This window comes from Elgaria multicarinata, chromosome 1 (genome assembly GCF_023053635.1).
Source record: "Elgaria multicarinata webbii isolate HBS135686 ecotype San Diego chromosome 1, rElgMul1.1.pri, whole genome shotgun sequence".
NCBI classification, from domain to species: Eukaryota; Metazoa; Chordata; class Lepidosauria; order Squamata; family Anguidae; genus Elgaria; species Elgaria multicarinata.
This window is the reverse complement of record NC_086171.1, coordinates 177,278,355-177,304,402: the sequence shown is the minus strand read 5'-3', so window position 1 is coordinate 177,304,402 and position 26,048 is coordinate 177,278,355. Positions and strand designations below refer to the sequence as shown.

General features: G+C 44.2%; 2 protein-coding genes across 2 annotated transcripts in view; both read left to right on the top strand.

The window, feature by feature from the left end:
* Window positions 1-14,564, top strand: part of LAD1 (ladinin 1) — a 40,435-nt gene extending 25,871 nt beyond the window's left edge. Inside the window, exons 5-10 of the mRNA XM_063143855.1 lie at window positions 1,668-1,711; window positions 5,319-5,391; window positions 7,137-7,268; window positions 8,565-8,654; window positions 10,595-10,669; window positions 13,283-14,564. Coding sequence (XP_062999925.1) covers window positions 1,668-1,711; window positions 5,319-5,391; window positions 7,137-7,268; window positions 8,565-8,654; window positions 10,595-10,657 — 402 coding nt within the window. The 3' untranslated portion in view covers window positions 10,658-10,669; window positions 13,283-14,564. The remainder of the gene's footprint in view (window positions 1-1,667; window positions 1,712-5,318; window positions 5,392-7,136; window positions 7,269-8,564; window positions 8,655-10,594; window positions 10,670-13,282) is intronic.
* Window positions 1-26,048, top strand: part of TNNT2 (troponin T2, cardiac type) — a 311,842-nt gene that overhangs the window by 254,476 nt on the left and 31,318 nt on the right. The gene's annotated exons all lie outside the window — the stretch shown is intronic.

The following is a 26,048-nucleotide window of genomic DNA, read 5'->3' as shown; positions in this document are numbered from 1 at the left end:
TCTCTTCATATGAGTAATGCATGAAGCAGGGCTGAGATCTTTCAGGTTAGGGAAATGGGAGCTTCTTCCTCAATCCATTTTCGGCCTCTGTGGGTTCAGCTCCTACTTTTCCGCACCTTTCAAATGAGCTAGCAAAGAGTCCATTTCAGATGAGCACTGAATTCCAGCCCAGATCTTCTCTTTAAAATTCATTCTAAGTGAGCCTTGTGATCGCACTGTGACGGCTTCCCTATATCCTGCCCACCTGCCTTCTGTGGCAGGCCCAGATAATGCTGGCTCTTTTGAAGCTTTGGTATCTCTGGAATCAACATTCTCATTCTCAGCACTTAGGCTGGGGGATTGCAACTGTTTTTCTGCGTGGGAGTTGCCAAATTTGATGCGGCAGTTGTTACTGCTAACTGTTATGCAAAAGGACATGTAGCTGGTCATGGAATTACCTCCCAGGACAGATCCAAACTGAGTAATGAGTTGGCATTCAAATGTACAGAGTTCTTTATAGAATTCTGCTGATGGCTTAGATTAAATACTACAAACATTCTTCCATAGGTTAGATCCATTTGTTTATTTTATTCAACTTATATATTCCTTTTGCCTCTACAGTATTAATCTCAAACAAAATATTAAACAAGTCATTTGGTTCACTTTACAAGAGATTTTCATTGCTTTTATTTCTGGATCAAAAATATATGCAGTGGCCATGAAAGTGTTGAGTTCCAGCTTGAAAATGCTTTGTTAGGAAACATAATGGTAAAAGAGCCATGCTGGATCAGGCCAAGGGTCCATCTAGTCCAGCACTCTGCTCACATAATGGCCAATGAGCTGCCCACAGGAAACCCACAAGCAGGACATGAGTGCAACAACACCTTCCCACCCATGCTCCCCAGCAATTGGTGCACATAAGCATACTGCCTCTGATACTGGAGGCAGCAGATAGCCATTAGGACTATCAGCCAGGAATTCCTTCAAGAATTTGTCTAACCGCCTTTTAAAACCATTCAAATTGGTGGTCATCACTATATCTTGTGGTAGTGAATTGCAACTGCGCACTGTGTGAAGAAATTCTTCTTTTTATCTGTACCAGGTCTAAAATGATCAAGGGGCTGGAGCATCTCCCGTATGAGGGAAGGTTACAACAGCTGGGATTTTTAGTTTGGAAAAAAAGGAGGAGAAGAGGAGACATGATAGAGGTGTACAAAATTATGCATGGTGTGGAGAATGTGGATACGGAGGCGTTTTCTCCCTGTGTCATCATGCTAAAATCCAGTGTGGTCATCCCATGAAGCTGATTGGTGGGAGATTCTGGTCAGCACATAATTAAACTATGGAATTCACTACCACAAGATGTGGTGATGGCCACCAATTTGGATGGCTTAAAAAGGGGGTTGGATAAATTCCTGGAGGCGAAGGCTATCAGTGGCCACTAGTCGTGATGGCTATGTGCTACATCCAGTATCAGAGGCAATAAGCCTATATACACCTGTTACTGGGGAACATGGGTGGGAGGGTCGACAGCTGGTTGGCCACTGTGTGCTGGACTAGATGTACCCTTGGTCTGATCCAGCATGGCTCTTCTTCTGTTCTTATAAAAGGTGCTGCTTTGACAGAGCTCAGCCCAATATTCAAAGTTCTTCCTTTCTGACAGAGAGCTCTGCTTTTCGTGTTTCTAGGTGGTCTCCAAGAAAGACAAAGAAGAAGATACATTAAGCAGAAGGTAAATGGCTATTAGAGAATATTTTCAGTGTATTGTTGCTCAGGGCATTTAACAGTTGTGCATATTTGGTTAGGTTTTTTTCCTTATGGATATTTCAAATATATTAGCAAGATTGTCGGCATTCTATGTAGGAAGCACTAGACCGGGGTGGGGAAAAGTAAGAACCTTTTCTGGCTCTACAGATTCCTGGGTGACTCAACTCGAAGGAAGCCCACTTCCCTCTCGTATCTTCACTAGCTTCTTGCTAACTAAGGGGACAATTGCAGTGACCTATGACTGCAAATTTGATTGGCAACAGAAAGTGAAAGTGTAGCATGGTTTTACTTTAGGAGGAGGTACAAATATCTCAAAACTATCTGCAAATAACTTCTGGATTTGTGGAAGTGGATTTGTTCTACTTGTTTCAGTGCCATAAATGAATTTTAGGGGCAGGAAAGTCTGTTTATAAAAGCTGCAATTCTCAAATTGGCCACTGGAGGCAGAATCTGCCAAAAATTGTGTCCCAAAGATGGTCTTTGTCTCTACCTTTAACACTACAGGACAAGAAATAGAAAGCAAACGAAGCCCTTGATTCGGTTAATTGGTGTTTAAAATTCAGGATGCAAATGTTTAAATTACCTAAAAAATTCTTACTTTCGCTTGCATGTTCAAAAACAGAGGCAGGAAAGGGGAACAATGCTTGTTTTCTGTTTCTACAACAGCAAGCTTCTGTAGAGGTGCCCTCCTTCTCCAAACCAACTTTATCAGTGCAAACAGATTGTAGATAATCTGCAAGTAGTATGAAAACAGTGTGTTGGAATCCAATTCAAATGGGGGATCCTGGGAAGGAAGACACTTTGTGGAATTGATTACTCAGAATCTAATCATGGTTTCAGAATGGGAATAACCAAAGTTGAATAACTTTGGTTTCAGTGTGAGAGTTAAGCATGTGCTTAAGTTCTCCAGTTGAATCCAATGCAGTTGAAATGAGTTTAAGTATGACGGGATTGTTGTTTCTGTCAATAAAATGTGATCGACCTTACATGGTAGTTTTGTGAATATAAACCATTTAAATATTAAGCAAGCTTAAACAGTTTAGACAGTATGATACAGAACTTGAAATCCTTGGGCACAGTACATCTCGGTTGCTTATTCATGGTATTTTCAAAGTGCTAAGCGAGTGAAAGGGAGTTCTTTTTAGAGATAGGGAAACAAAGAACATTATGGCAGCTTGCCAAAGTCATACATACAGTGAGCAATGATCAGAACATACATGGTCCACGGTCGTGAAAAGACTAGAGGTCAAACAAAAGGGAGATAGAAATGTCAAATTTCTTTTACTTTGCATTTCCTTGCAAAAATTGGACTTTAAAAAGTGCTTTCCTCAGCAATCCCAATTATAGATATACTTGAAGAAAAAAATAAAGATATGAAAGTCTGAAATTGGAAAGTTGATAACTTGATTGCCTTAAATCTCACTATCAAGATATTATTTGTTTGTTTATAAGTCTTAGAATCTGCTTAATTTAATAAAATCTCTAAGTGGTTTATGCAGCATTTTTAAAATGTTAAACTTCTCTCAGACTCAAATTTGGAGAGCAAAATGTGACACAGTTCAAAAATTTATATTCTGAAATTGTAAATTTGTGCAAAATTTTGTTTCAGTTTTACCACAGACTCCCCTGCAGCTCTGATTAAAACCCACTGAGCTTTCATGCAGTGGATGTTGTTAGCATCACTTGCTACTGAACCAAATCTTGGGAGGGATTCTTTTGTTTGGTTCATAGTCTTTCTTATTTGCACACGCTGGTAACTTCAAGGCTCGACTTCTGCAATCCTCTCTACATAGGGCTACCTTTGAGCCTAGTCTCGAAACTTCAACTAGTTCAAAATATGGCAGCCGGGCTGGTCACCGGTACACCTAGGCATGACCATATTACACCAGTTTTAAAATCTCTTCACTGGGTGCCAATTAGGGGTGTGCACGGACCCCCCGCTCCGCTTCACTTCCAGATCCGCGATTTGCGGATCAGGCCACTCCGCCCTGCCCCTGCTCCGCCTATGTCCACTCCGCTCCGCTTGGAGCTCCGGCTCCGGATCGGAGCGCCGTTTTCCCCCCCCCATAGGCTTGCATTAAGCTAAAAAAGTATACAACTTTTTTTCTGTTAAAGTTAGAAACCTCAAGTTTGGCACCATGACACCTCATGGAGGTATACACACGCACACCAAGACTCAAGGCAATCCCATCATCCTCTGATTTTTGGGGAATTTATGAAAACCGGGCACCCCATTCACACCCCTTTCCATAGCTCCATCAATTTGCACGTTAAAAATCTCAAACTCGCCACCATGATAGCTTGTCCAGGGATACATACACACGCCGAGACTCAAGGCAGTCCCATCATCCCCTGATTTTTGGGGAATTTATGAAAACCGGGCACCCCATTCACACCCCTTTCCATAGCTCCATCAATTTGCACGTTAAAAATCTCAAACTCGCCACCATGAAAGCTTATCCAGGGGTGCACATGCACGCCGAGACTCAAGGCAGTCCCATCATCCCCTGATTTTTGGGGAATTTATGAAAACCGGGCACCCCATTCACACCCCTTTCCATAGCTCCATCAATTTGCACTTTAGAAACCTCAAACTCGCCACCATGATAGCTTGTCCAGGGATACATACACACACCAAGACTCAAGGCAGTCCCAGCGGCAGAGCCCGGTAAAGGACCAAGGGAGAGGGGGACCTTACCTGCCTCCGTCCGTGGTCCGTCGCCGTCTTCAATTGAGCCCGCGGTTCCGCAAGTGGCCCAGACTTCCTGGTGGAACCGTGGGCTCAATTGAAGACGGCGACGGACCACGGACGGAGGCAGATAAGGGAGAGGAGGGCGGGGAGGGGGGTTACCGGGCCCTGCCGCCGTCACCGCATGGGCGACAGCGACAGCGGCAGGGCCCGGTAAACCCCACTTACCTTTCCGGCGGTGCTCCGGATCGAGGCAAAGGATCCACCTTCACCTCGATCCTCTTCGCCATGCTCCACCGGCCCCCCAAACCTCTTCGCCTCCGCCTTAAGGGCAGGCGAAGCCCCCCGCTCCGCTCCTGCTTCTCCGGTCCGATTAGAAGTGGAGCACATCCCTAGTGCCAATTAATTTCTCAGTGAAGTATAAAGTGTTGGTTATCACCTTTAAAGCCCTACATGGTTTGGGTCCAGGCTACCTGCAGGATCACCTTCTCCCATACAATCCGCCCTGCACACTCAGGTCCTCTGAGAAAAATCTACTGTACTTCATCTAGCAAAAACTAGATTAACAACTGTTACCCAGACTGTGGAATGGCCTGCCGGAGGAGACTCATCAACTTAACAGTCTACTAGCATTCAAGAAAGCTATCAAGACTGATCTCTTCTGGCAGGCCTATCCAGTGGAATTTTAAGATGTTTTTAGAATGTTTTAGGATGATTTTTAGGATGTTTTTAACAATGTATATTATGTTTTAATTCAGTTTTATGTGTTTTATCGCTTATTGTTGTTCCCTGCCTCGATAAAAATGGAGAGGCAGGTAAGAAATATTATTATTATTATTATTATTATTATTATTATTATTATTATTTGCATCTATTTCACTAGTACCAGCATGAGACTCCCAGTAAATGCTGCTAAACTTGAGGAGAGGCGGGAGAAATATGCATCCGCGGTGCAGGTAAATACGGTGACTAGTGGGGATGGTCCATGACATCATTAGCCAATGCCTTTAGATCGGAAGTGGGGAATTCTTTCAGTCTGAGGGCTGAATGAGCTCTGAGCAATCATGTCAGGAGATGCACACCGGAAGTGTGTGTGTGTATGTGTATATGTGTCTGTGTGCATGTGCTTACCCAAACCCCATTCACCCATGCGTGTGCACACACACCTCATTCATTGCCACGCCCTGAGCTGGCCTTGGTTTCCCCTTTAAGAACATAAGAAGAGCTGTGCTGGATCAAACCAAGGGTCCATCTAGTCCAGCACTCTGTTCACACAGTGGCCAACCAGCTGTCGACCAGGGACCCACAAGCGGGACACGGGTGAAACAGCATCTTCACACCCATGTTCCCCAGCAACATAGGCTTACCGCCTCTGAGGCCTTTGCTAGACCAGCGTTTATCCCAGGGCGAACCCTGGGATCGTCTCTGTACGTCCAGATGATGCACAGGGGATCCTGGGCTCAGGGAGGGATCAACCCTCCCTTGCCCTGGAAAAACGGGCACCAGTTTTAGTTCAATATTTTTCGTGGTCTCGGGCTGAGCCCGAGACCGTGAGCATGTGGTGCCTCTAACAAGCAGTTTTCCCGGCAATAGTGAGAAGCTGGGAGTCGTGGACGGGTGCAGTGCTCCCCAGGAGCACTACGCCCATCAGGGCCAGGGAAGGAGATCATGGATGGAGGGGAGATTGCGGACGGGGGGAGATCGCAGACAGGGGTGTTGGGAACATATATATATATATATATATATATATATATATATATATATATATATATATATATATAAACTTACCTTTGCACAGGAGCGCTCCTGCGCATCCGACCCATCCTGGAAAACAAATGGCGGGCGCGTGTAGACTAGGGCGAGACCCCATGATATTTGCATCGCAGGATCTCCCCTGGTCAGGCCTGGATTTACAGGTAGGTCTAGCAAAGGCCTGATACTGGAGGTTTCACTTAGCCTTCAGGACTAGTAGCCCTTGATAGCCTTCTCCTCCAGGAATTTATCCAACCCCCTTTTAAAGCCATTCAAATTGGTGGTCATCAACACTACATCTTGCCATAGCAAATTCCATAGTTTAACTCTGCGCTGTGTGAAGAAGTTTCTGCACTTCTCTGATAGGAAATATGACGGGCAAGTGCAGGGAACTGAGCTGCTTTCTAGAAGAGAACTGCTCAAAGTGGTGGCTTAGCTGGGAGCTGCTCTACCATCCCATTTCCCTTCTCTGAGGGAGAGGGGCTTCAGGCCAGGGCCTCACTGGAGGCCATCATGGGCCAGATGGGGAGGACAAGTGGGCCAGATTCAGCCTGCAGGCCAGAGGCTCCCCATCCCTGTCCTAGGTATTCAAAATACTTTTAGTTCCAAGTGAGTAATTACCAATCTCTTGAATGGTGTGAGAGGGTCTCTAGAACAGATACTCCCAGAAAGCTTTGGCTTGACATTTGGATCAAAAGACCAAGGAGTGAGGAATATGTGCATCCAAAATATAGCCTTAGGTAAGGGAGGAAGAAGGCATTCTATTTATAATGGGATCAGTATGTGAATATAAGCTAACCAAACATTTTGGGGAAAGGAAAGAGGAATACCCATTAAAAGGGAAGGGAGAAGCTTCTCTACCAGGGATTTTTAAAGAAGATAAAGCTCCTTCCCTCCCAGCTATGGAATTTAAGCTTCTCCTGTTGCCTGACTCTTTTCTCACCCCTAGAGAGCTGGGTCGATTAAATTGCCTCCATCTGCTCGGAGAAATTTCCAACTGGCCTCCGAGGGTGTGGCCAGCAAGCGCAGCATCTTCGAAACCAATATCAGGGCTGAGCCGACTACCACTCTTATCCGGAAGGTAAGGACTGAGCATAGGCAGAATCATAGAGTTGAAAGGGATGCTCAGCAGCTGAAATCCACAAAAGATCATGGGGAAAGTTTGGGCGGAGGAAGGTGGCACCTCCAGGCTGCAAGCCATCACATCACATTACAGACCTATTTAAGTGACCAGAGCCTGCCCTGCTGCAGTATGGTCACCAGACTCAAAACAAGGTCTTAGGGTGGCCATGTGTCCTGTTTTATAGAGGACAGTTGTCCATTTGAAGGGGTGTCAAAGGACAATTGCATTTGGAGACATCCTCTATTTGAAAGGCTGTACTGGCCAAGTCCAGCTAAATGATAAAGAACTATAAGAAGAGAAAGCAAGGACTTTAAAGTTGTCCATCTACAGTTAGTCCCTGGACAACAGACTGAGCACACAAGTCACCTGTTCACAGTCTTTGCTGTTATGGGGAGGTGTATTACATTTTGTTTTAAATCACATGCAGAACCTTCGGCTCGAGGTCCAAATCAGGCCCTCCAAAGGTCCCAATTTGACCTTCGTGAAGAACCCCAGATGATGATGCTTGCTTTCTCTGGCCTCATCCCATTTCCTGGATTTTATATGTCCCACCTCCCCCCAACCCATTCTAAAAGGTTGAAGTGCCTCTCCTAAGGTTCAGTTACTGGCAGTAAGAACTCTAAGCTAAAACAGGCTGGTAGTTTTGTTCCAAAAGAAGCATACTATGCTAATTACTATTATAGTAAAAAAAAAAAATTAAAAATTAAATTTTTAAGATATGCAAAATGTACGAAATACATCTTTTTGGTGATGCATTTCCTCTTTTCTTTTCAATGTGTCACTGGGAGCCTTCATATATCTTGAAATCTCTTGATGCAGCAGGAAACCAGGCAGGTGTGGGGTTTTCCGGCGCATTCCCTCCCTGGGCCTCTCACCCAGCCCTTCAAAGCTACATACCTATAATTCATCATGGCTCTAGGTCACAGGCTCTAGAATGAAGCCAGGAAGAGCCAAAGTGGACAGTTTTCTGGAAACAGAAAGTCCAAATGTATTCGAGATGTTCTGAAGTCATGTGGTTCTTTTGCCAAAAAGTTATCTGCTATTCTTGCCTCACCGTCCTGCAATGCCAGTAACTGAGTTTGCAGGAATTTTGCATTCTTTTTTGTCTGTTCCCTTTGAAAAGTTTCATATTTGCTAAAACAAAAAACATCGACCTGCCACACTGGTGTTAGAATGTTCCAACATAGAAGACAGTAATAGGGACTTGTTCGTTCCTCTCGCCAATGCTTTGCTCTCTTTCCCCTTGTGGTTTAGGAGAGTTTGAAGATCCCAGGGGGAGTCACGTCTCGCATCAATCTCTGGATCAGTCGAACGCAGGAGTCCAGCAAGGATGAAGGAGTCAAGGTATGATCCATCACTCTAAAACACTTTGTGTTTGACAACCTAGAGGCCTCAAATTGTTTGCACACCGCTGCTCTTATTGTTTCCTGCTTAGCTTAAGCCAGTAAACTATAGGGGTGTGACTATGGGCTTGTCTTCACAGTGCCACAGCGCCACTCCTTCCCCCTGAAACCCGCAGTATTGCTGCTGCTGGGTGGGGGTGGGAGATCTGCACGCCAGCAGGGAGCATGGGGTTCTCCAGCCATCTGGGTACTGGAGCAACCAACCCCACCCCGACTGCACCTGGCTTGACGCCAAAGCAAGGTCACACAGTAGGAGGGGAGTGGTGACCTTGCTCTGAAGAAAAAAGTTGGGGATAATTCCCTGACTTTTTTGTGGCTCAGCTTTAGGGAAAAGCCTGTGAATCAAAGCTGTATCATATAGCTAACACTGCGCTGATTTGCAGCCACCATGGGGCAAATCGTCTCTCTGATAGTGCTCATTTGGTTCATGAACTTGAGGGGCTTCTTCATTCTCACTTTTATTTATATTTATTTTATTTATTTATTAAACTTATATACCGCTCCCATAGCCAGGGCTCTCTGGGCGGTTTACAGAAATTCTGAAATTGAGGTAAAAACAAGTATACAAAATTTAAAACTCTAAAACACAGAACATACACTCACAAAGCATTAAAAACCGATTAAAAACTAAACATGTGGGTAATTAGGATGTGCCGCCATATGCCTGGGCAAAGAGGAAAGTCTTAACCTGGTGCCGGAAGGATAGCAGCGTTGGCGCCAGGCGAGCCTCATTTGGTATCGCCAAGAGGGCAGTTTACCACACTCAACCACACCTTGGAAGAGGGTGAGGGGTCACAGGACTGCACGGGCTAGCTCCACCCCCACTGCTGATGCATGCCACACCCACAAGCCACTCTCCTGATGCCTGTGATTGAAACACTTCCTTGCCACCCCATGCATTCATCTGACATAGGGAAGGCTCCTTGAGTGTGCTGGTGATAATGTCTTCACATGGGGATGGAGAAGATCGCTAAACACTTACTGATATACATGTGAAAAGTTCTTTTCCATTTCAGCTGAATGCGTGGACAGCAGGGAAGCATTTCTTCCATGGGCACAGTTGGGTACAGGGCCAAGGCATGCATCAGCAGCAAAGGCACAACTATCCCGTGACACCTGCAACACCCCCCTACTGCATTCTTTCAACATGTGGGTGGGATGGGTCACATTACCTCCCTAAGGATTCCTGCCTTAGGACAGATTAGTCCAAAGCTCTATTACCATTAGTCTCTTGTTTGTCTGTCATGGCCATTCCTGTCCATTCAAACCCTACCCTGCTCTTTGCTGTCTCCCACTGGAGGTGGAAAGTTGTTCAGAGGATCATCCTGGACACATCGCTCTGGAAACTGCACAACTGCCTCCTAGAGACAGTTTTACTCATGATGACATCAAAGGTTTCTCTGGAATGGAAAAAAGATCTATATGGTGATCTTACTGGAACGCTGTGGGTCTACATCAAGAATGGGGAACCTCTGGTGCTGGGGAGGTCCACATCAGGTCCACCAGATTCTCTCCCAGGTGCCCCCCTCCCACAGCAACTGTCTGGAATTCCCCATCTGAAAATCTCTTCTCTCTGATCAGAGATAAGACATTTTCCCTGTCCCTCCCCACTATCATATATTAAGGTATTTTAGAAGTCTGATTCCAGCATGGGGGCGGGGGAAAGGCATTTTCAGGACTTTGTGTTTGTGTTTGGGCAATCACTTTGGGATGTGGCCCCACCCTCTAGGCCCCCAATGTACTTACCCAAAGCCCATTCAGCCCTCAGGCCAAAAAAGGTGGCCCACCCTCACATCTTCCCAAGTCCTATCTCTAGCTCAGGTCAGCCGTGGTTCTCTAGGGGGACTTGTTTTTAAGAGCCTGTGGTTTGTCTTCCTCCAGGACATTCGGAGAATTGAGAACACACAGCAGAGTCAGTGGGGGAAACGGTCCAATGATTCCTGAAGGAAAACCAGGGTAAGGGCAAAAGGAGGTCAGTGAAGTCATGAAACGACTCTCCCCGTTTGCAATGATCAGAAAGCAAGCTCAGTTGAACTGGGTAGACTTCGGCATGTGTGCAAGCAATAATGCAATTGTTTCCAGCATGCTGGAACACAACTCAACTCCTGTTCAAAGTGCTACTACAATACTGCTTATAATGGATTGAGCAGCAGTAAGATACATATCTTACTGGGTTGGATATTTTAGGGAGCTATCCACTCAACCCATCTTCCCAACCTGAACGTTAATATTGGGGGTACAATGTTAGAGGGGCAAAACATGGATGCAGTGCAGTGAGCTGTAGTAGGTGCTGGTCGATGGAAGTAGGCATAGATTCCTCACATTTATCATTAACGTGAACTCATAACCACGTAAAATTGAAGAGATAGCTGGTACAGAAGAATTAATAATTGCACAATCAATATATCTTTGTGCAGCCAGTGTGGTGTTGTGGTTAGAGTGTCTGGGTAGGACCTTGGCGGCTCAGGTTTAAATCCCACTTTGGCAAATCACTTACCAGTTTCACATGTAATGCTAAGTTATGGTCTGTTTAACCTGCTTTGCATCAGCCGTTATAAACAACTTAGGAATTCCCTGTTCCTGGAATGTTTGATGTGACATGTAAACCCAGAACTCTGGGTTGTTGAGGGACAAACAGCCCAGAGTGTTAATCCAACAACAAGCCATGAGCTCAAACTCTGAGTTGTTTGTCCCTTAACAAGGTCCTAGCCAGACTTCCAGGTTTGCATGTTGCATCAAACAACCCAGGAATGGGGCATTTCTGGGCAATTGAGGAAAGTGGATGAAAAGTGGAAGTGTGCAGAAGGCTTGCTGCCATGTTGCCCTGACTAACTATAGGTTGTTTAACCTGGAGTTAGTCATTAAGCTGATCTGGTTCATACTAAGGCCTTTTCTACACCATACGGTGTGGGGCAGTCCCAGACATACCTGCCTCCAGGATTGTCCCAGGGTGTCTAAATGAAAGTGTGACATCCTGGATGGGAGGAGGGACGTCGCACGTGTCGCGCCCACCATTTTTTTTAAAGGAAAAGGAGCCAGAGCGCACCTGTGCTCCAGCAAAAGGTAGGTTTTTTTAAAAAAAGAAAAAAGGCCTTACCCTGCTCCCCACCCCACCCCCGATGGCCCTGGACTGCCCCTGGCCCGGCTCCTTTTCTCTGCTGACCCCCGCTACTTGCGGGGAGGAGGGAAGAAACTGGGACGGGCGCCCACACCTCCCGCAGTCTTGGGACGATCCCGAGACTGCAGGAAGTATTGGATTTTCCCAGGGGTTTTGTTTTTACCCGTGCCCATTTCCCCCTGCTCCTGGGAGTCCCTGTGCGTCATTTAGACACAAAGGGCTCAGCTGTGACCAGTCCAGACTATTGGGCTAGCATAGACACGGCCTAACTTACATCAGAGGACTGTTGTGAGTAGTGCTGTGCCAAATATTTCTCTCCTTTACTTTCAGCAATTCAATGAGGATGGAGGTGAAATAAAGAGTCATCCAAAAGAGTGGAAAGGGAGATAAATTTCAAAGAAATTTGTTACAAGGGACTGGGAGTTCAAGGCTTGCATTTACTTTATTAAGTGTCTGAGGAGACTTCAATCTATTTTTATTTTTATTTTTTACTTTTAAAAAGGCCCTCATGTGCTGGGATCATAGCAGGGCTCTTTTCAGAGAGATTTTTAGCCTCCAGCAGTCCCTGGAATATCCATGTGTTCATGTGACATCGCATATTCTCATGATTGTTCTAGGAACTGCTGCCAGGCTGAAAGCCTCTATGAAAAGAGCACAAACGGGGTTTAAGAGAGAAGAGCCCCATGATGTTGTGAGCGTGCAAAGGGTGTTTTAAAAGTAAAAAAAAAAAACAAATAGGTAGATAATCCCTCAGTCACCACATAAGGTCAATGAAACACCTTGCCCCACCCCCACTCTCGACCTAGAAATTTCTTCGAAATTTTCCTTCTCCCTGCAAAAGCAGAAGAAAAATTATGCCCCTCCCCCATTTTTTTGTGTGTGGGGGTTGCAGGGTGGGAAGAGTTTCTCAACAGTAGGGTGAAAGGTTTCCATACAGCACTAGGGCTGGATCTACACTATTGCTTTAAAGCGCTTTATAACAGTTTTACAGCACTTTAAAACAGTAGTGTAGATCCGGCCTAGGTTGTAAGGATCAAATGGGCTGGTGAGAGACGTATAATTTATGCTCCTTAAGGAACCCAAGGCGGCATACTCCTCCTCTCCGTTTTATCCTCACAACAACAACCCTGTGAGGTAGGTTGGGCTGAGAGTCTATGACTAGTCCAAGGTCACTCTGTGAGCTTCCATGGCCGAGTGAGGACTAGAAGCCACACCTCCCAACTCCCAGTCTAACCATGCTTTAAGGTGGATTCCTGCACTGAGCAGGGGGTTGGACCCTTCCAACTCTACTATTCTATGATAAGGCAGCCTGTTTGTGAGCTGTTGCTTAGGTAGGCCTAAGGCTCAGGCAGACCTTGAGTTTTCTACATTGAAATCCAGTGTCCGGTCCGGTCTTCTTTCCATCTTGGGGCAAACTCTCGAGTAGCCTAATGCTTCCTTGTATCTTTCAGATGTAACTGTACAAGCTGCTCTGAGGATGACCTCTCTCCATTTAAATCAAAGGACTGGACCACTTGAACTCCTTCTGCTTCCCTTGGTTTCAGACTATTCCCTGCACAAGCCATTTGCCTGGAAAACAGTATCTATCAGTCAAGCTGCCTATAGTGCCTTTTCATGGATGGGGTTTCTTGGTGACATAAAACAAAAAAATGAAAACAAAAAAATGGTTTCTGATTGGTGGATGGGAAAGATGACACTTATGACATAGAACCTGTATTTCCACAATTCACTTATGTCTCTTCCCCACTTTTTTAGCCCTCAAATACCAAAGCCTTAAGTTCTGCCATCAAGCCGAAGGCATGTAAAACATGTAGCCCGTCCACTGGATTGTGCTCCACCTATGCCTCTGTCATAATGGATATGCTAATAGGGTCCACCGTGTTGTACTTGCACTTAGCAGGACCAGCTACTGCAGAAAGCAAAGCAGGTGGGTTTGTCTGTCCTCAGTGATGTCATCAGATAGCCAGATCTTATTGGCTGCATGATGAGGTCACTGTGATGAAGAAGGTTGATTTAGAGGGGGGAAATTGTGCCAAACCTGCAACTGATCAGAACTATGAAGAGGATAACCAAGGAGAGCTGCCACTACCTGAAGCCCAGGAGTGGGGTGATGGGTGACCTGTGTGTGTGGGGAAAGGGTACAGGATGCTTGAATATGGGGGGGGGAGTGTCTCTCTGCAGCAACCCCCATGGGAAAAAAAGCTGCTAAAAAGTCCTCCTGAGACACTAACAAACTGTGTAACATGTGATGAGAATATTTTCTTTAAATATACCTTTCTGTTTCATCTCCGCCCTATTTATAACTAAGGCCACTGAAACCAATGGAACAATTGTATCATAAGTCCCATTGAGCTCATTAGGATTTATGCTGTGGACCTATGCATGTTCTAGTTAGAAGCAAGGCCCATTATTTATTATTGGGCCTTGCTTCTAACTAGACATTCATAAGTTTGCAGTGTAAATGCTATTGAGCTCAATGGGACTCACACCTAGGTAGATGTGTACAGGATCCCAGCCTAAGTCATGACTAATTTTAGCTGGGACAGGTCCATAGGTCCATGTGTGAATCCTACCTATAAGGTCATAATTCCTTGACTTAGAAGTCAAGCCAGTTTGAGCATAATATATTTTTAGTTTATTTGGCTAAAAACACCTAACTCTAGATTCAGTGGGTGGGTGTTTGGGTGGATTTGGTTCTCACTGTATTCCATAATAAATATCACTTTGGTTCAAGTACTTCTTGTTTCTGACTATTTTTTAGTTTATTCACTTTGGACATAACCAGAAACTTGCTAAATTAGATTGAAGATCCATCTAGCTGTTTTCCACCTATGGCTAGCCAGATGTTTCCAGGAAACTCATGAATACTAGGACAGGGAGGCAACTGCCCCATCCTGTTGTTCTTTAAGGGGCCTGTAATGGAACAAGCTGTTTCCCCCTATGCTATTTACCTGACATGGTTTAGTCCCACGGGTGTGGCACAGAAGCTTCCTTCAAAGCCGCCAAGCCTACCGTAAGGCTGCTCCATGGCAGTGTTGGGTGTGTTCACATTGGGTAACAGTGAGGCTCAAGAGATCTGTCCTGTCAGTCTGAACTGACTCTGCCCCTTAGAATAGCCTATCCCAACCTGGTACCCTCCAGCTGAGTTAGAGCTATACATCTCCCATCATACAAGTATGACACGACTTGCTGTCCAACAAATCTGGAGGGCTCCAAGTTGGGGAAGGCTGCCTTATAATGTGGTTCAGAAGGCTTGACCTGACAATATTCAGGGGCTTCTCAACAGATGACTCAATGTCAAAAATGTCCCCTGGAGGTTGAACATCTGGCAAACACTAGTAGAAGTTGAACAACTACTCAAGATGGTGGCTAGTGGGAAAATCTAAGTCAGAATTCCACTAACTAGTGGAAGAGCTGCACTCTCAGCAAATGCCCCATCTACATTTTAAAGATCAGCCGAGCTGATACAGAATACCAATGCTTTTCCTTCATGCGTAGGCATGCGCAGCACATTTCTTTAGGGTGTGCACCCAGGGATTTTTTGTTTTGTTTTAAAAGATGAACATTTATTGAATACTCAGTCATAAAGGACATTATTTTTATTCAGTTATTTATTGCCCTACTCTGCATTCAGCTTGCCTGACTGTGGGAAAGCCATTGCAGGTGGGGTGGGAACGAAGAGACATTCTTCAAGCTCCAGCAATGATGCTCTCTCAGAGTCAGCGGTTCTTTGGCACAGTGTCGGAGCAGCTGGAGGGCAGCCAGAGGGCCATTCCCACCTCTGGATCCCCCTCTAGATCCCTACTCAATGCCCTCTCAATTTGGCCCTTTTTGCTTGAGACATTAGGGTGTGCCTGGGCACACCTGGCACACCCCTTGCACATGCCTATGCCTCCAAGTTTCCTTCTAACTAATTTAATCCTAAAAATAGGGAATTAAGTTCTGGGCTCTAAGTACCAACAGCTGCCATGGTTCAATGTGCTAGAGCACCTGCTTTGCATGCAGAAGGTCCCAAGTTCAATCCCTGACAGCTCCAGGTAGGGATACTAGGAAAGAATCCTGCCTGAAATCCTGGAGAGCTGCTGCTGCCAACCAGTGTCAACAATAATGGGCTAGATGGGCCAATGGTCTGACTCAGTATAAGGCACTTCCTGCATACCACAAATTGGGGAAGACTGAGCAAACTCTACTTTTTCACTGCCAGCCCAATCGGATTGTTTTAAGCCTCCAATTTTATGATGGCTTCTCTATTATTATTATTATTATTATTATTATTATTATTATTATTATTATTATTATTATTATTATTATAATGTACCTTATCATTTAGCTCCGCCCTGTTGTCACGAGCCATCTGTCAAAGCAGCTGTGCAGACAGTAGGGGGCTCAGGGGCACTCCAATTAAAGGGACGGGGGCAGAGAGAACAAAGCTATGTGTCGAGGAGGCTCATTTGTTCGCCTTCTAGATTTCAACCCTGAGCTCTCTTAGGGCAAAAAACATTCCATATCAGAGTTCCAGGACACTTGAGAGTGACAGCTGGCTGGCTTGTGTCAGACTCTTAGGCACTTGTGTATCTCGGTTTTAAAATAGCCATTCTCTGAGGCCATACAATAGCAAGAGCTTATAAGGGCTCAGGGGTGGGGAAGCAAAGAGTTGCACAGGAGGCTTCGGTTGCCTGCTGCCAAAATAGCCGCAAAGCTTCGCATTCCAAGCTGTCCCTGCTGGCATCCCTCCAATCAGGCCTCTAGCCCCGGGGGTGGTGGGCTGGGGTGGAGTGCCCTTGTTAAAGCCTCTCTCTTTTAAGTTGCATTTCTCAGACACCACACTCATTTCCACGGAAAGGACTTTCCACCTGTTCTCTCTCTGCTCAAGAGGTAAGGCTCCAACCTTGGGTGACGTTCCTCATTCTTAAACTACCTTGATGAATATGTTATTCCCGAGAATAACCTCACAAATGAGATTATTTATAATCTTATTATTTATTGGAAATAAATATACCTGGAAACCCTGGAGGGAGAAGAGGGCATTGTTTGATATTAGCCAAAACATTCCCCCTCAAATTCTAAAGGGCTCCCTTTCTTCCAGTAGGGAAAATTCAGAGTCTTTCATTACTTCTTTCAAGCCACTGTTAGTTGGTTTGAATTACAATCTGATCTACATCCAGATTACTTTTTTAAGAAAAAAAAATCAGACTTGCATGCAAAATGTGCCATTGAAAGTTGGGATGTGGTGGGATGTTATGGAATGCAAAACAATACATTCATTAGTTCATGCATACAACACGTATGGGAATCAGAGGCTTAACTCAGGATAGAGCACTAGAACGGTGAAAACTGTTTTTGTCTAATGGCACATTTACAAATAATAGTCCTAAACTATGGTGGGTATTAGCTGTGGTAATTACTAGATCAGTGGGTTTTGTTTGTCTTATTTGCAGAACAGACAGCAGAAAGCAACTGTAATGGGATTCTTTAGAATCTTCAGAATATGTAGTACATATTATTCAGCGCACATGAGCTGAATATGAGCAGAATTGTAGCAGAAATGAATATCCACCCTCAGTTTTCCCTAAAGTCCTTTGCATAGAGCAAAAACATGCCAGATATGCTTTTTTAAACACTAAATTAAATGTTGTTTCTACAAAGAACTTTGGTAAACTCAATGGGAGTTCAGTTTAATTCCTGTTGAGGTCAATGAAATGTTACTTTTTTTCTGAGTAAATCTTGCAGTTGTTGTTTTCGGGGCAAATTCCATATTTCACTTGACTAAAATTGGCATGTTTAAATGCTTGTGAATTCAGAAGTTGTGTACTTAGGTTTTTAATTATTAAAATAGCTGGGTCCACAGTGAAACCTAAATTTTATGAAAACATTTCACAATAAGGATCCACCTAGTGCTCTTGTCTAGGAAATCTTCTTCCTAATCAACTTCTTTTTTATTTTATGTTGATGTTATATTTTTATATTTTGGAGTTTTAAACAAATTCTCTAGACTGCTCAAAGAAATTATTGTTAACGGGGTATAAAATGTTGATAATAATAATAATAATAATTCCTCATTGGTGGGAGAAAAAGCGCTTACACATATTCAAAGACACTGTCTTATATAATTACTTCATATGCTCCAATGAGCCATGGCAGTGATAGCAGAATACCTCAGAATGAGCCATGGAGATCCCTGTTTAATGTCAATCTGTGCTACAGGCTCCTTTTATAATCTTGTCTAAATAACTCCCTTGAATTCATGCTGACCTCTCTAGTCAATGTGGGGTATACAATGTTTTCTTTACATCCTGCTTCTATATTGTTCAACTTATCCTAGTCTTGGGGCTGGGAGTAATCCCTAACCATGTTTAAACAACCCAGCCTTCCAAACCATAATGTATGTGCTGTAAAGCCACAGTGGACTCCATTTTGTGGTGGAATGAAGTTCTCTATTTGGAATAGTCTCTCAAGTCATATACTGAAATCCAGTGGGTGTGTCCAATGTTTGCCCCTACTTAGAGTAGACCCATTGAAATTAATGGGACTTGTAATCATGCATCTACTCTGAGTAGGACTAACATTGGATACAGTCCCAGATATGCACAATACTCTTTCATTGGATGTTATTGTTAGCCCCCACTCCTCACACTCCTTATACCTCTCTAGTAGATTAGGTAGTGATAGGAAGGAATCAGCCTGAAGCCCTGGAGAGCTACTGCCAGTCAGTGTTGACAATACTAGGCTCGATGGACCAATGGTCTGACTCAATATAAGGCAGCTTCCTATGTTTCTATAGTAATTCTGTGAACTGAGGCAGTGGCATTCTTGATTCTTTTATCATACAGCTGTCATATGTGACTCAAATAATTAATGCTTTATGATACTCGGTCCAAAGCAGAGGAGAAATGGGGAGGTAGGGCAGAGAACAGAGGGCCTGACATGTGGCAGTCATTTGTAGAGCTGTGCAGAACCTTCTCACCAAACACCTCCCATTTCACTTAGTTTGGGGATTTGTTCCAAACTTGACATGAGCAGGCAGGCTTTGCTGAATGCTGCCTACTGAGACATAGGGATGTTTTTCAAGCAGCCAAAGGTGCCAGGCAAGGTCTGGGCAAGGCTCATGGTGATGGGTGGCACCTATAGCCTGGTAGGTGGTGGTGGTGGGGACGACGACTAGCTTTAAACATGAAACTCCTAGGGAGAATTAATAGTCTTTTCAAATTCAAGAAGGCTATAAAGACTGATCTCTTCCAGCAACCCTACCCAGATGAATTTTAAGATATTTGGCTGTTTTTTTAAAATATTGTATCAGTTTTTATGTTTTTAATCAGTTTTATGTATTTTATGGTATTTGTATCTAATGTTGTTCCCTGGCTCGATCCAGAGGGAGAGGCGGGTAATAAATTATTATTATTATTATTATTATTATTATTATTATTATTATTATTATTATTATTATTGCTCAGGGAGCAGCTACAGATTACACAGGCCTCTGGCTCCTATTTTAGAAAGCTGGAAATTAGGTTTGGGACCCAGGCTTAGTGAATTGTTCTTGGAAAGGAAGAGAAACAAGAGACTTCTTAATGACATGCTCTCATACCCATCACTCTCTGAGTCTTTTGTACACATAAGAATCCTTAGAGAGAAGCCTGAGTTTGTGTCAAGCAAAAGAAACAAAAATTGTGAAGGCAGAAAAGTGCATTTCTGGGAAGGCAAGGATCAAACCATCTTTAGTCTCAATCAAACATAAATGCACAAGAATGGTAAACTGTAAAGACGTCCTTAAACTTACAAGACACCCCACTGCAAGGTGAAATTCTTTGGTTATGATTCACAAACCCTTTGTTCCGTATTGCCACTGAAACATGCATTTAGTACCCAGAACATACTTAGAGGCACCCTTATGCCATAAGTTCCATGATGTCGTAGCAGAGCTCTCACTTTATAGCACACACACCATAATTTATTGATTTAAACTTTTTTCTCCATATTGATTGATAAGGAAGAAAAGCACTTGGAGTAAAGCCCCTTTCCTTGAAGTAGCCACAGGAGTCCAGGAATGGGGATGGGGGGGGGGATGTGACTTTTCTTGGGAAGGTGCACCTGCCAGCCTTGCTCCCCTCTGGCACTATGTTCAGCTATAACATGGATGTTCCCATATTTACATCTCAGCTCAATTGTAAACTCACTTTATGACAAGTGAAATGCACAAATGCACATGTATCACATTGGATTATGCATCATTCATAGCTAAAAGTGTGAATTGATTCCATTGAAAAGCATTGGGGATATTCTACCTGTGGTGTTTGAACCGTAACAGTGCACCCCCATGGGTGTGTTACCATTTGATGCTGCAGTGATCAGCTAATCGACTTGCATGTGTGAACAAGCACTTGTAGGCATGTCACTGTCTGTCAGGCCTTTGCAGATGTTGATGACCTTAAACGGAGGTGGCTTTTGTCAAGCAGCTGCTTTATCTCATTCATGGAATTTTATGTAGAGTCCAGACATCATCATCTTCAACTTGTGGCTCTCCCGTGTTTCCCCACTTCCACCCTTTTTCTTTCCCCACAAAAAATCTGTTGAAGAAGAAAAGAAGGAATAGGTACACTATTGATTGGTAGTGCTGGGAGACCTTCATCTGGAAGCACCCCGGAGCTGTATGCATGGATGGGGATCAGGACTGCATCTCCTGGTTCCATCCCAGATGCCACATGTCTCCAGCCTCTGAACATAGAGATGCAATGTCTGCCAAGGGGAAACCTACTACCTACATATACACGTGAAGCTGAATGTGTGTAGATTTGGATGCGATGAGGATCTCTGGATGATCAGGGTTCCTGATCACATGAAAACCTCTGCATGCTCAGCTGCTCATATGTTGGATTCTCTTTTATAGATGTTGTCCTCAACATGTGGATGTCTAGGAGGCTTGGTGCACAAAGTCAGGGTTTGGGCCAGGAGATGTCCGTACATTTAAACTATGCATAAACAGCAAGGTCTGTAAGGGCTTCAGCTTCATTGTAATGCGGTCTGCTTCACAGGGTTGTTGTGAGGATTGGTGAGATAATGCATGTAAAGCAAGCATCAAGTGTGTAGGGCTAAGGGGGAGGGAATGCAAGGACTATATTATTTCCCAACCTTTCTCTGCATTCATGAGTGCTAGAAAACACACACACACACACACACACACACACACACACACACACACACACACAGAGGCTACATTCAACCTTCTAGAAAATGAAGGGTAGAGCAAGTTCTCTACCCTAGTTATGACCTTGTTTCTCATGGCTTTAGCACAATGGCTGAACCACGAGTAAGTTCAAAGGATATGTCCCAGCCAAAGTTATGCACTCTTTGGTCCTCTTGATTGCAATGTGAGAGTTAAGCATGAGCTTAAATATCTCCCACAGAAACTAAAGGGACTGAAGAGTGCTTAACTTTGGCTGGACCATAGCTGATGCAATTTGTGTCTCTATTATCCCTCCCTGGGCTGGTTTTACATTCTGAAGTCCTCCCTCCTCACCTCCCGCTTGCTGTAGTTGCTATTTTCTAAAAACAAGGCTCCTGCTGGCATATTTATTTGGAAACCTTAGTAGTACCCCTGGAATACCTTAAGCAGGGGTAGGCAAACCGGTGCCCTCCAAGAGTTTTGGAATGCAGCCCCCATCAGCCCTCAACCAGCATGGGTGTTACAGTCCGAAACATCTGAAGGGCACCAGGTTGCCTATCCCTGACCTAAAGAATAGCCCTGAAGTTAGTTATTGAGTTCATTGTTTTTAGGAGATGGATCTTAAAAATAAACAATAATTTGTAACTCGACTGGTGATCACAATATGGAGAAAAATAGGATAGAAAAGACACACAAACACAAATCAAACTAACGATAAACTGCATTCTGCTAGGATATAGTAATGAAATCATGACTCTTGTTTTCCTTTTTAAAGATGGTGAAGGAAGAGAAGAGCAAAGGGTTTTATCCTTTAGAAAGGAGACATTGAAGAGAAGCAACAACAAACCCTTTTCTCCAGATTAATTAATTATTTATTTCCCTACTTCCATGACACCCTCAGAACATCTCTTCTCTTCCTTTAAAACAATCCTTTCTCATCGCTGTGTGTCCCCCCTGCCCTACTACACAACAGACAGCACTGCTTGCTCATAGTTATCAGGGCCGGCTAATCTGCCACCTATTTTAGGAGAAGTATGCTGCTAAGCCTCGGCTCCACTGCCATTATGTCAGCAAGTCAACGTGTTTAAAATCCAAGCCAAAATCAACAGCTCCCAGCTAGAAGTTCTGTCAGATAGGCATAGATGGTGCTGCTGTTTTCCTAAAAGCTTTGCCGTCCTGCTCCTCATCAATGTCTTTTCTGTCTCCAAAGATAGGATATGCAGCTCACTTGACTGATGATGGACAGGGTATTCTAGCAGTCGGGAACATAACACTTATGTGAACCAAAACTTTGAGAAATCCAGAAACCTTTTCAACCTCCAACCTCAATCCTTCCCTCCCTCACTCTGCCTCATGGTTGTTTGATCATGCACCAGTAGAGGCACTTTAGAAATGGCCATCAAAGCCAAAATGATGGTATTGTAGTAGATTCCTTATATGGCCATCACATCAGTAGCTAGGCAAAAGGTGTTACATGCTCAGAAAGGATGGATGGGGACCTGAAATTCTTTTAAGCTGCCATCATTTCAAGGAATCCAAAGCAGTGGGGCAGGACCTCTTGCAGTCCAAGAGTTGAATTCCATTTTGGAGATGCTCTCAGGGGCCACAAGCAAAAGGGACGGGCCAAACAGAAACAAAATACCACCACAATTTAGCTGAAACCTCTATTAAGCATTAGGAGAGGCATTTCACCCTTTTAAAATCAGGGGGAAACTGCTGGGCAGCCACCAAATAATGGGGGGAAGCAGGTGAGGCAAAGAGAAGGGGGAATCCTAGAGGGCCAGCTGTGACACACCCACACCCCAGGAAGGCCAGTTTTGAACCCTGGGCCTGAAGTTCTGCTCCCCTAATCCAGAGCAATTAAGGACCACAGTTCAAAATGTCATTAGTAGTACTTTATACTAAGGTTCTTTGGGAGAAACTCGGAGCAGTGAATGGTTTTATTCTCTTCAGGATTATTGCTACACATGGACAGGAGAGTCCAAGGAACATAGACACAAAGACCAAGACAGTCAAAACGGGACCAAGATGAAGCCATTTGCTTTTGCTTTTCCATCTTTGAGCAATTAGTTTGGATCACTGAGTATCTGCATATTTGACAAAGCAAAAGTGGGCACTAATTTGGGATGCCTTGTGTATCAATTGCCTAGCTTGAAACATACTTGGAACTTGATTTTCAAAAGTCTCAGTGTCTCTAGTTCTGGATCCACATGTCCATAGTGCACATTAACTCACTTATTTCCTTTTGGTGCACTGTTTGGCCTGCAAGGCAATTCCATCTGGTCATCTTGAGGCTTGACAGTCTGTTGTATTCAGATAAACATCCTGTGCTATTGAGCGTTATCAGATGGGGGGGGGGATCGTGGTTCTCTACCATCGCTTCTCCACCCCTGCTCTTATGCCATGATACTTCCTCTTTCTACGTGGAGAAGAAAGTAAACAACGACCACGCGGCCCATTCAGGGGCTGTTTTTATTGTGCTGCTTTTTCTGCACACAGCAGGAAATGGCAGCACACTTTGATTATTTTTTTTAAAAAAGTCAGCTTAAAAGGGGTCCATTTTGTGATGCAAAACAGACAAGAAGGAGTGGGAGGCATGCAGGAGGTGGACATCATTGTCTCAGGGATGCGCAAACATCTGTAAGTGAGCAGCAATGAGTGTGTGATAAAATGCTTGTCTGATGACGCTCTCTATTCAGTTGGATTCATTTGGAGACATCTAGGCAGGTGTAGTTTGATTTCTGATGTCCTGCTAAGCCCTCTCACATTTAAAAATATCTTTGGTAAACCTGTGGCTCAGGGGCTGTAGATCAATGGTAAAGCATCTGCTGTGCATGCAGAAGGTCCCAGGTTCAATCCCCGGCTTCCCCAGGTAGGGCTAGGAAAGAATCCTGCCTGAAACCTTGGAGAGCTGCTGCCAGTCAGTGTTGACAGTGATGGACCAATGGTCTGTCTCAGTGTAAGGCAGCTTCCTATGTTGCTATGTGCATGTAGCTGCAGCAATTATGGCTCCATCTTTTATTTTCTCCACATGAGAGATGCTGGGGATGGCAGAGCAGGTGTACAAAGAACAGTCACGAGAATTTTCCTTCCTCGCACAAGCCTCACCTTTGAACTAGGGAAGCAAGAACAACATCCTAAACGCACCTGATTCCTGAGATACCCAAATGTACAAGCAATTATTAATTCCTATGTTTATGTACAGAAGCAGTTGATTTAACATGCCTCTTGCTCAACCCTTCTTTCTTTGCATGAACAAGCACATGCAGTTTTGCTGAATGTTTGAGACGCATCAATTCTTGCTCATAAAAACATTTGGGATGAAAAGGGAGAGGAGCTTTCACATCTGCCTCTGCAGCACAGAGCAAAATGGGTAAAACCGCCAGATCTACACCAAACAGGATATGACACTTTGAAAACAGTTTGAAAACTGTGTATAGCATGAATCCTGGGCCCCAACAGTTGTCACTACTGTTATAAACCACTTTAAAACAATACTGTAGATCCTGCCCCAAGCTGAAATCTCATATGATGTGGCTGGGAAAGCTCCAGTGGAGGCTGGTGGCTCCACTGCCAGTGGGGTGGTGAATCTGCTCTGGGTTTCAGTCCAGACCAGTCATTTTTGTGAACTGCCCAGAGAGCTTTGGCTATTGGGTGGTATAAAAATGTAATAAATAAAATAATAAAAATAAACACTAAAGGAGCTGGAGGAGCAAGGCTGGATAGATCCTTTTGAGTTCTGACTAAAACTTGGAACGCATTCACCACCTCATTGACATCGGAGCCACCAGCCTCCACTGGAAAGCTCCTCCCATACAACTTTACCATTTAGCGTACAATGACCATCTCATGCAGGCCCTTCAGCTTTATTTGAAATGACTGAGCAAAAATGGCCTCTTCCATTATCCCTGTTATTTGCAGCCAGTGAAGTGTGAGGAAAGGATTTTTATTTTATGTTTTGCTAAATATTCATTGTGTGGGGGGAGGGGGAGGCATTTACAAGTCTTTGGAAAAGAAAATTCTCAGAAAAACTGAGCTTCAGCTGGCCTGATACTGAATGAAACTATATATTTTTGGTTCATAAGGGTGGCTGAGCAAAGTAATGATGTGATGAGAGAGGTGTTATGGAAGGCATGGTGGCCAAGCCCATCGCTTAAAAATTATTGGGTTGGTCCACAGTTGCACGCCAAATTCTCCATCCTAGAAACTGCATGCTGAATATTCTCTGGACATGTCCCCACCCCCACCCCAATTCTTCAGGTTTTTCAGAGAAAAGATTTTAGAAAAGTCTTTTCTGAGAAATGTGGCTCAATTCTATTTTCTTACATTGGACACAAGTTGTTGTATACATACAATATTTGCACTGAATCCTGGGCTATATTTCCCAAATGTTTTGGCTAGCAGAATACCAGCTTTTTTCACTGAAACATGGCTGAAATGACTTGTTTCATCTTTATGAAATATTTGAAATACTGAAAAAGAAATAGTTTTGGGGAGTTAGCATGCTTCAAAAGTCAAAACCACCTCTATGCAACACATCCCAATCTTTCCCCCTGGACATAATGGTTCTAGGTTTTGGGGGCCTCTAGGTAAGATGCTGTTAGTGGACCCCCCCTCCTCCTCACTACTGTCACTGTCCATTTCCTTGTCTCTCACTCTGGGAACAATCCACACCACCTCCCAGAGGAAGCAGACAGAAAATGCAAGTTATAGCTTCTGCTCTTCTTTCCTCTTACTGCTCACTTGTTCAGAGAGGGCAGGTGAAGAAGAAGTACCAACAAGTAGGAGAAGCAGCTGGGCCAGAAGACTCCAGGAATTGGCTGTGGGCCCTGTATTGGGGCATGAGCCTTGGCAGGTGCCTGATGATGCCTACCCCGAACTAGTTTGGCTCTATGTTCTAATGGAGGATTAGCATGTGACGCAGCCCATCCATGGACACAGCCGCAGTATTCTGGTAGGAATTGATGCGGTCATGTTGGCACTCTTCCAAGTTTTTGAGACTGCATGAATCACTGCCAGATCATTGGGTTTGTATCCATGGATGGGCTGGTCAAACA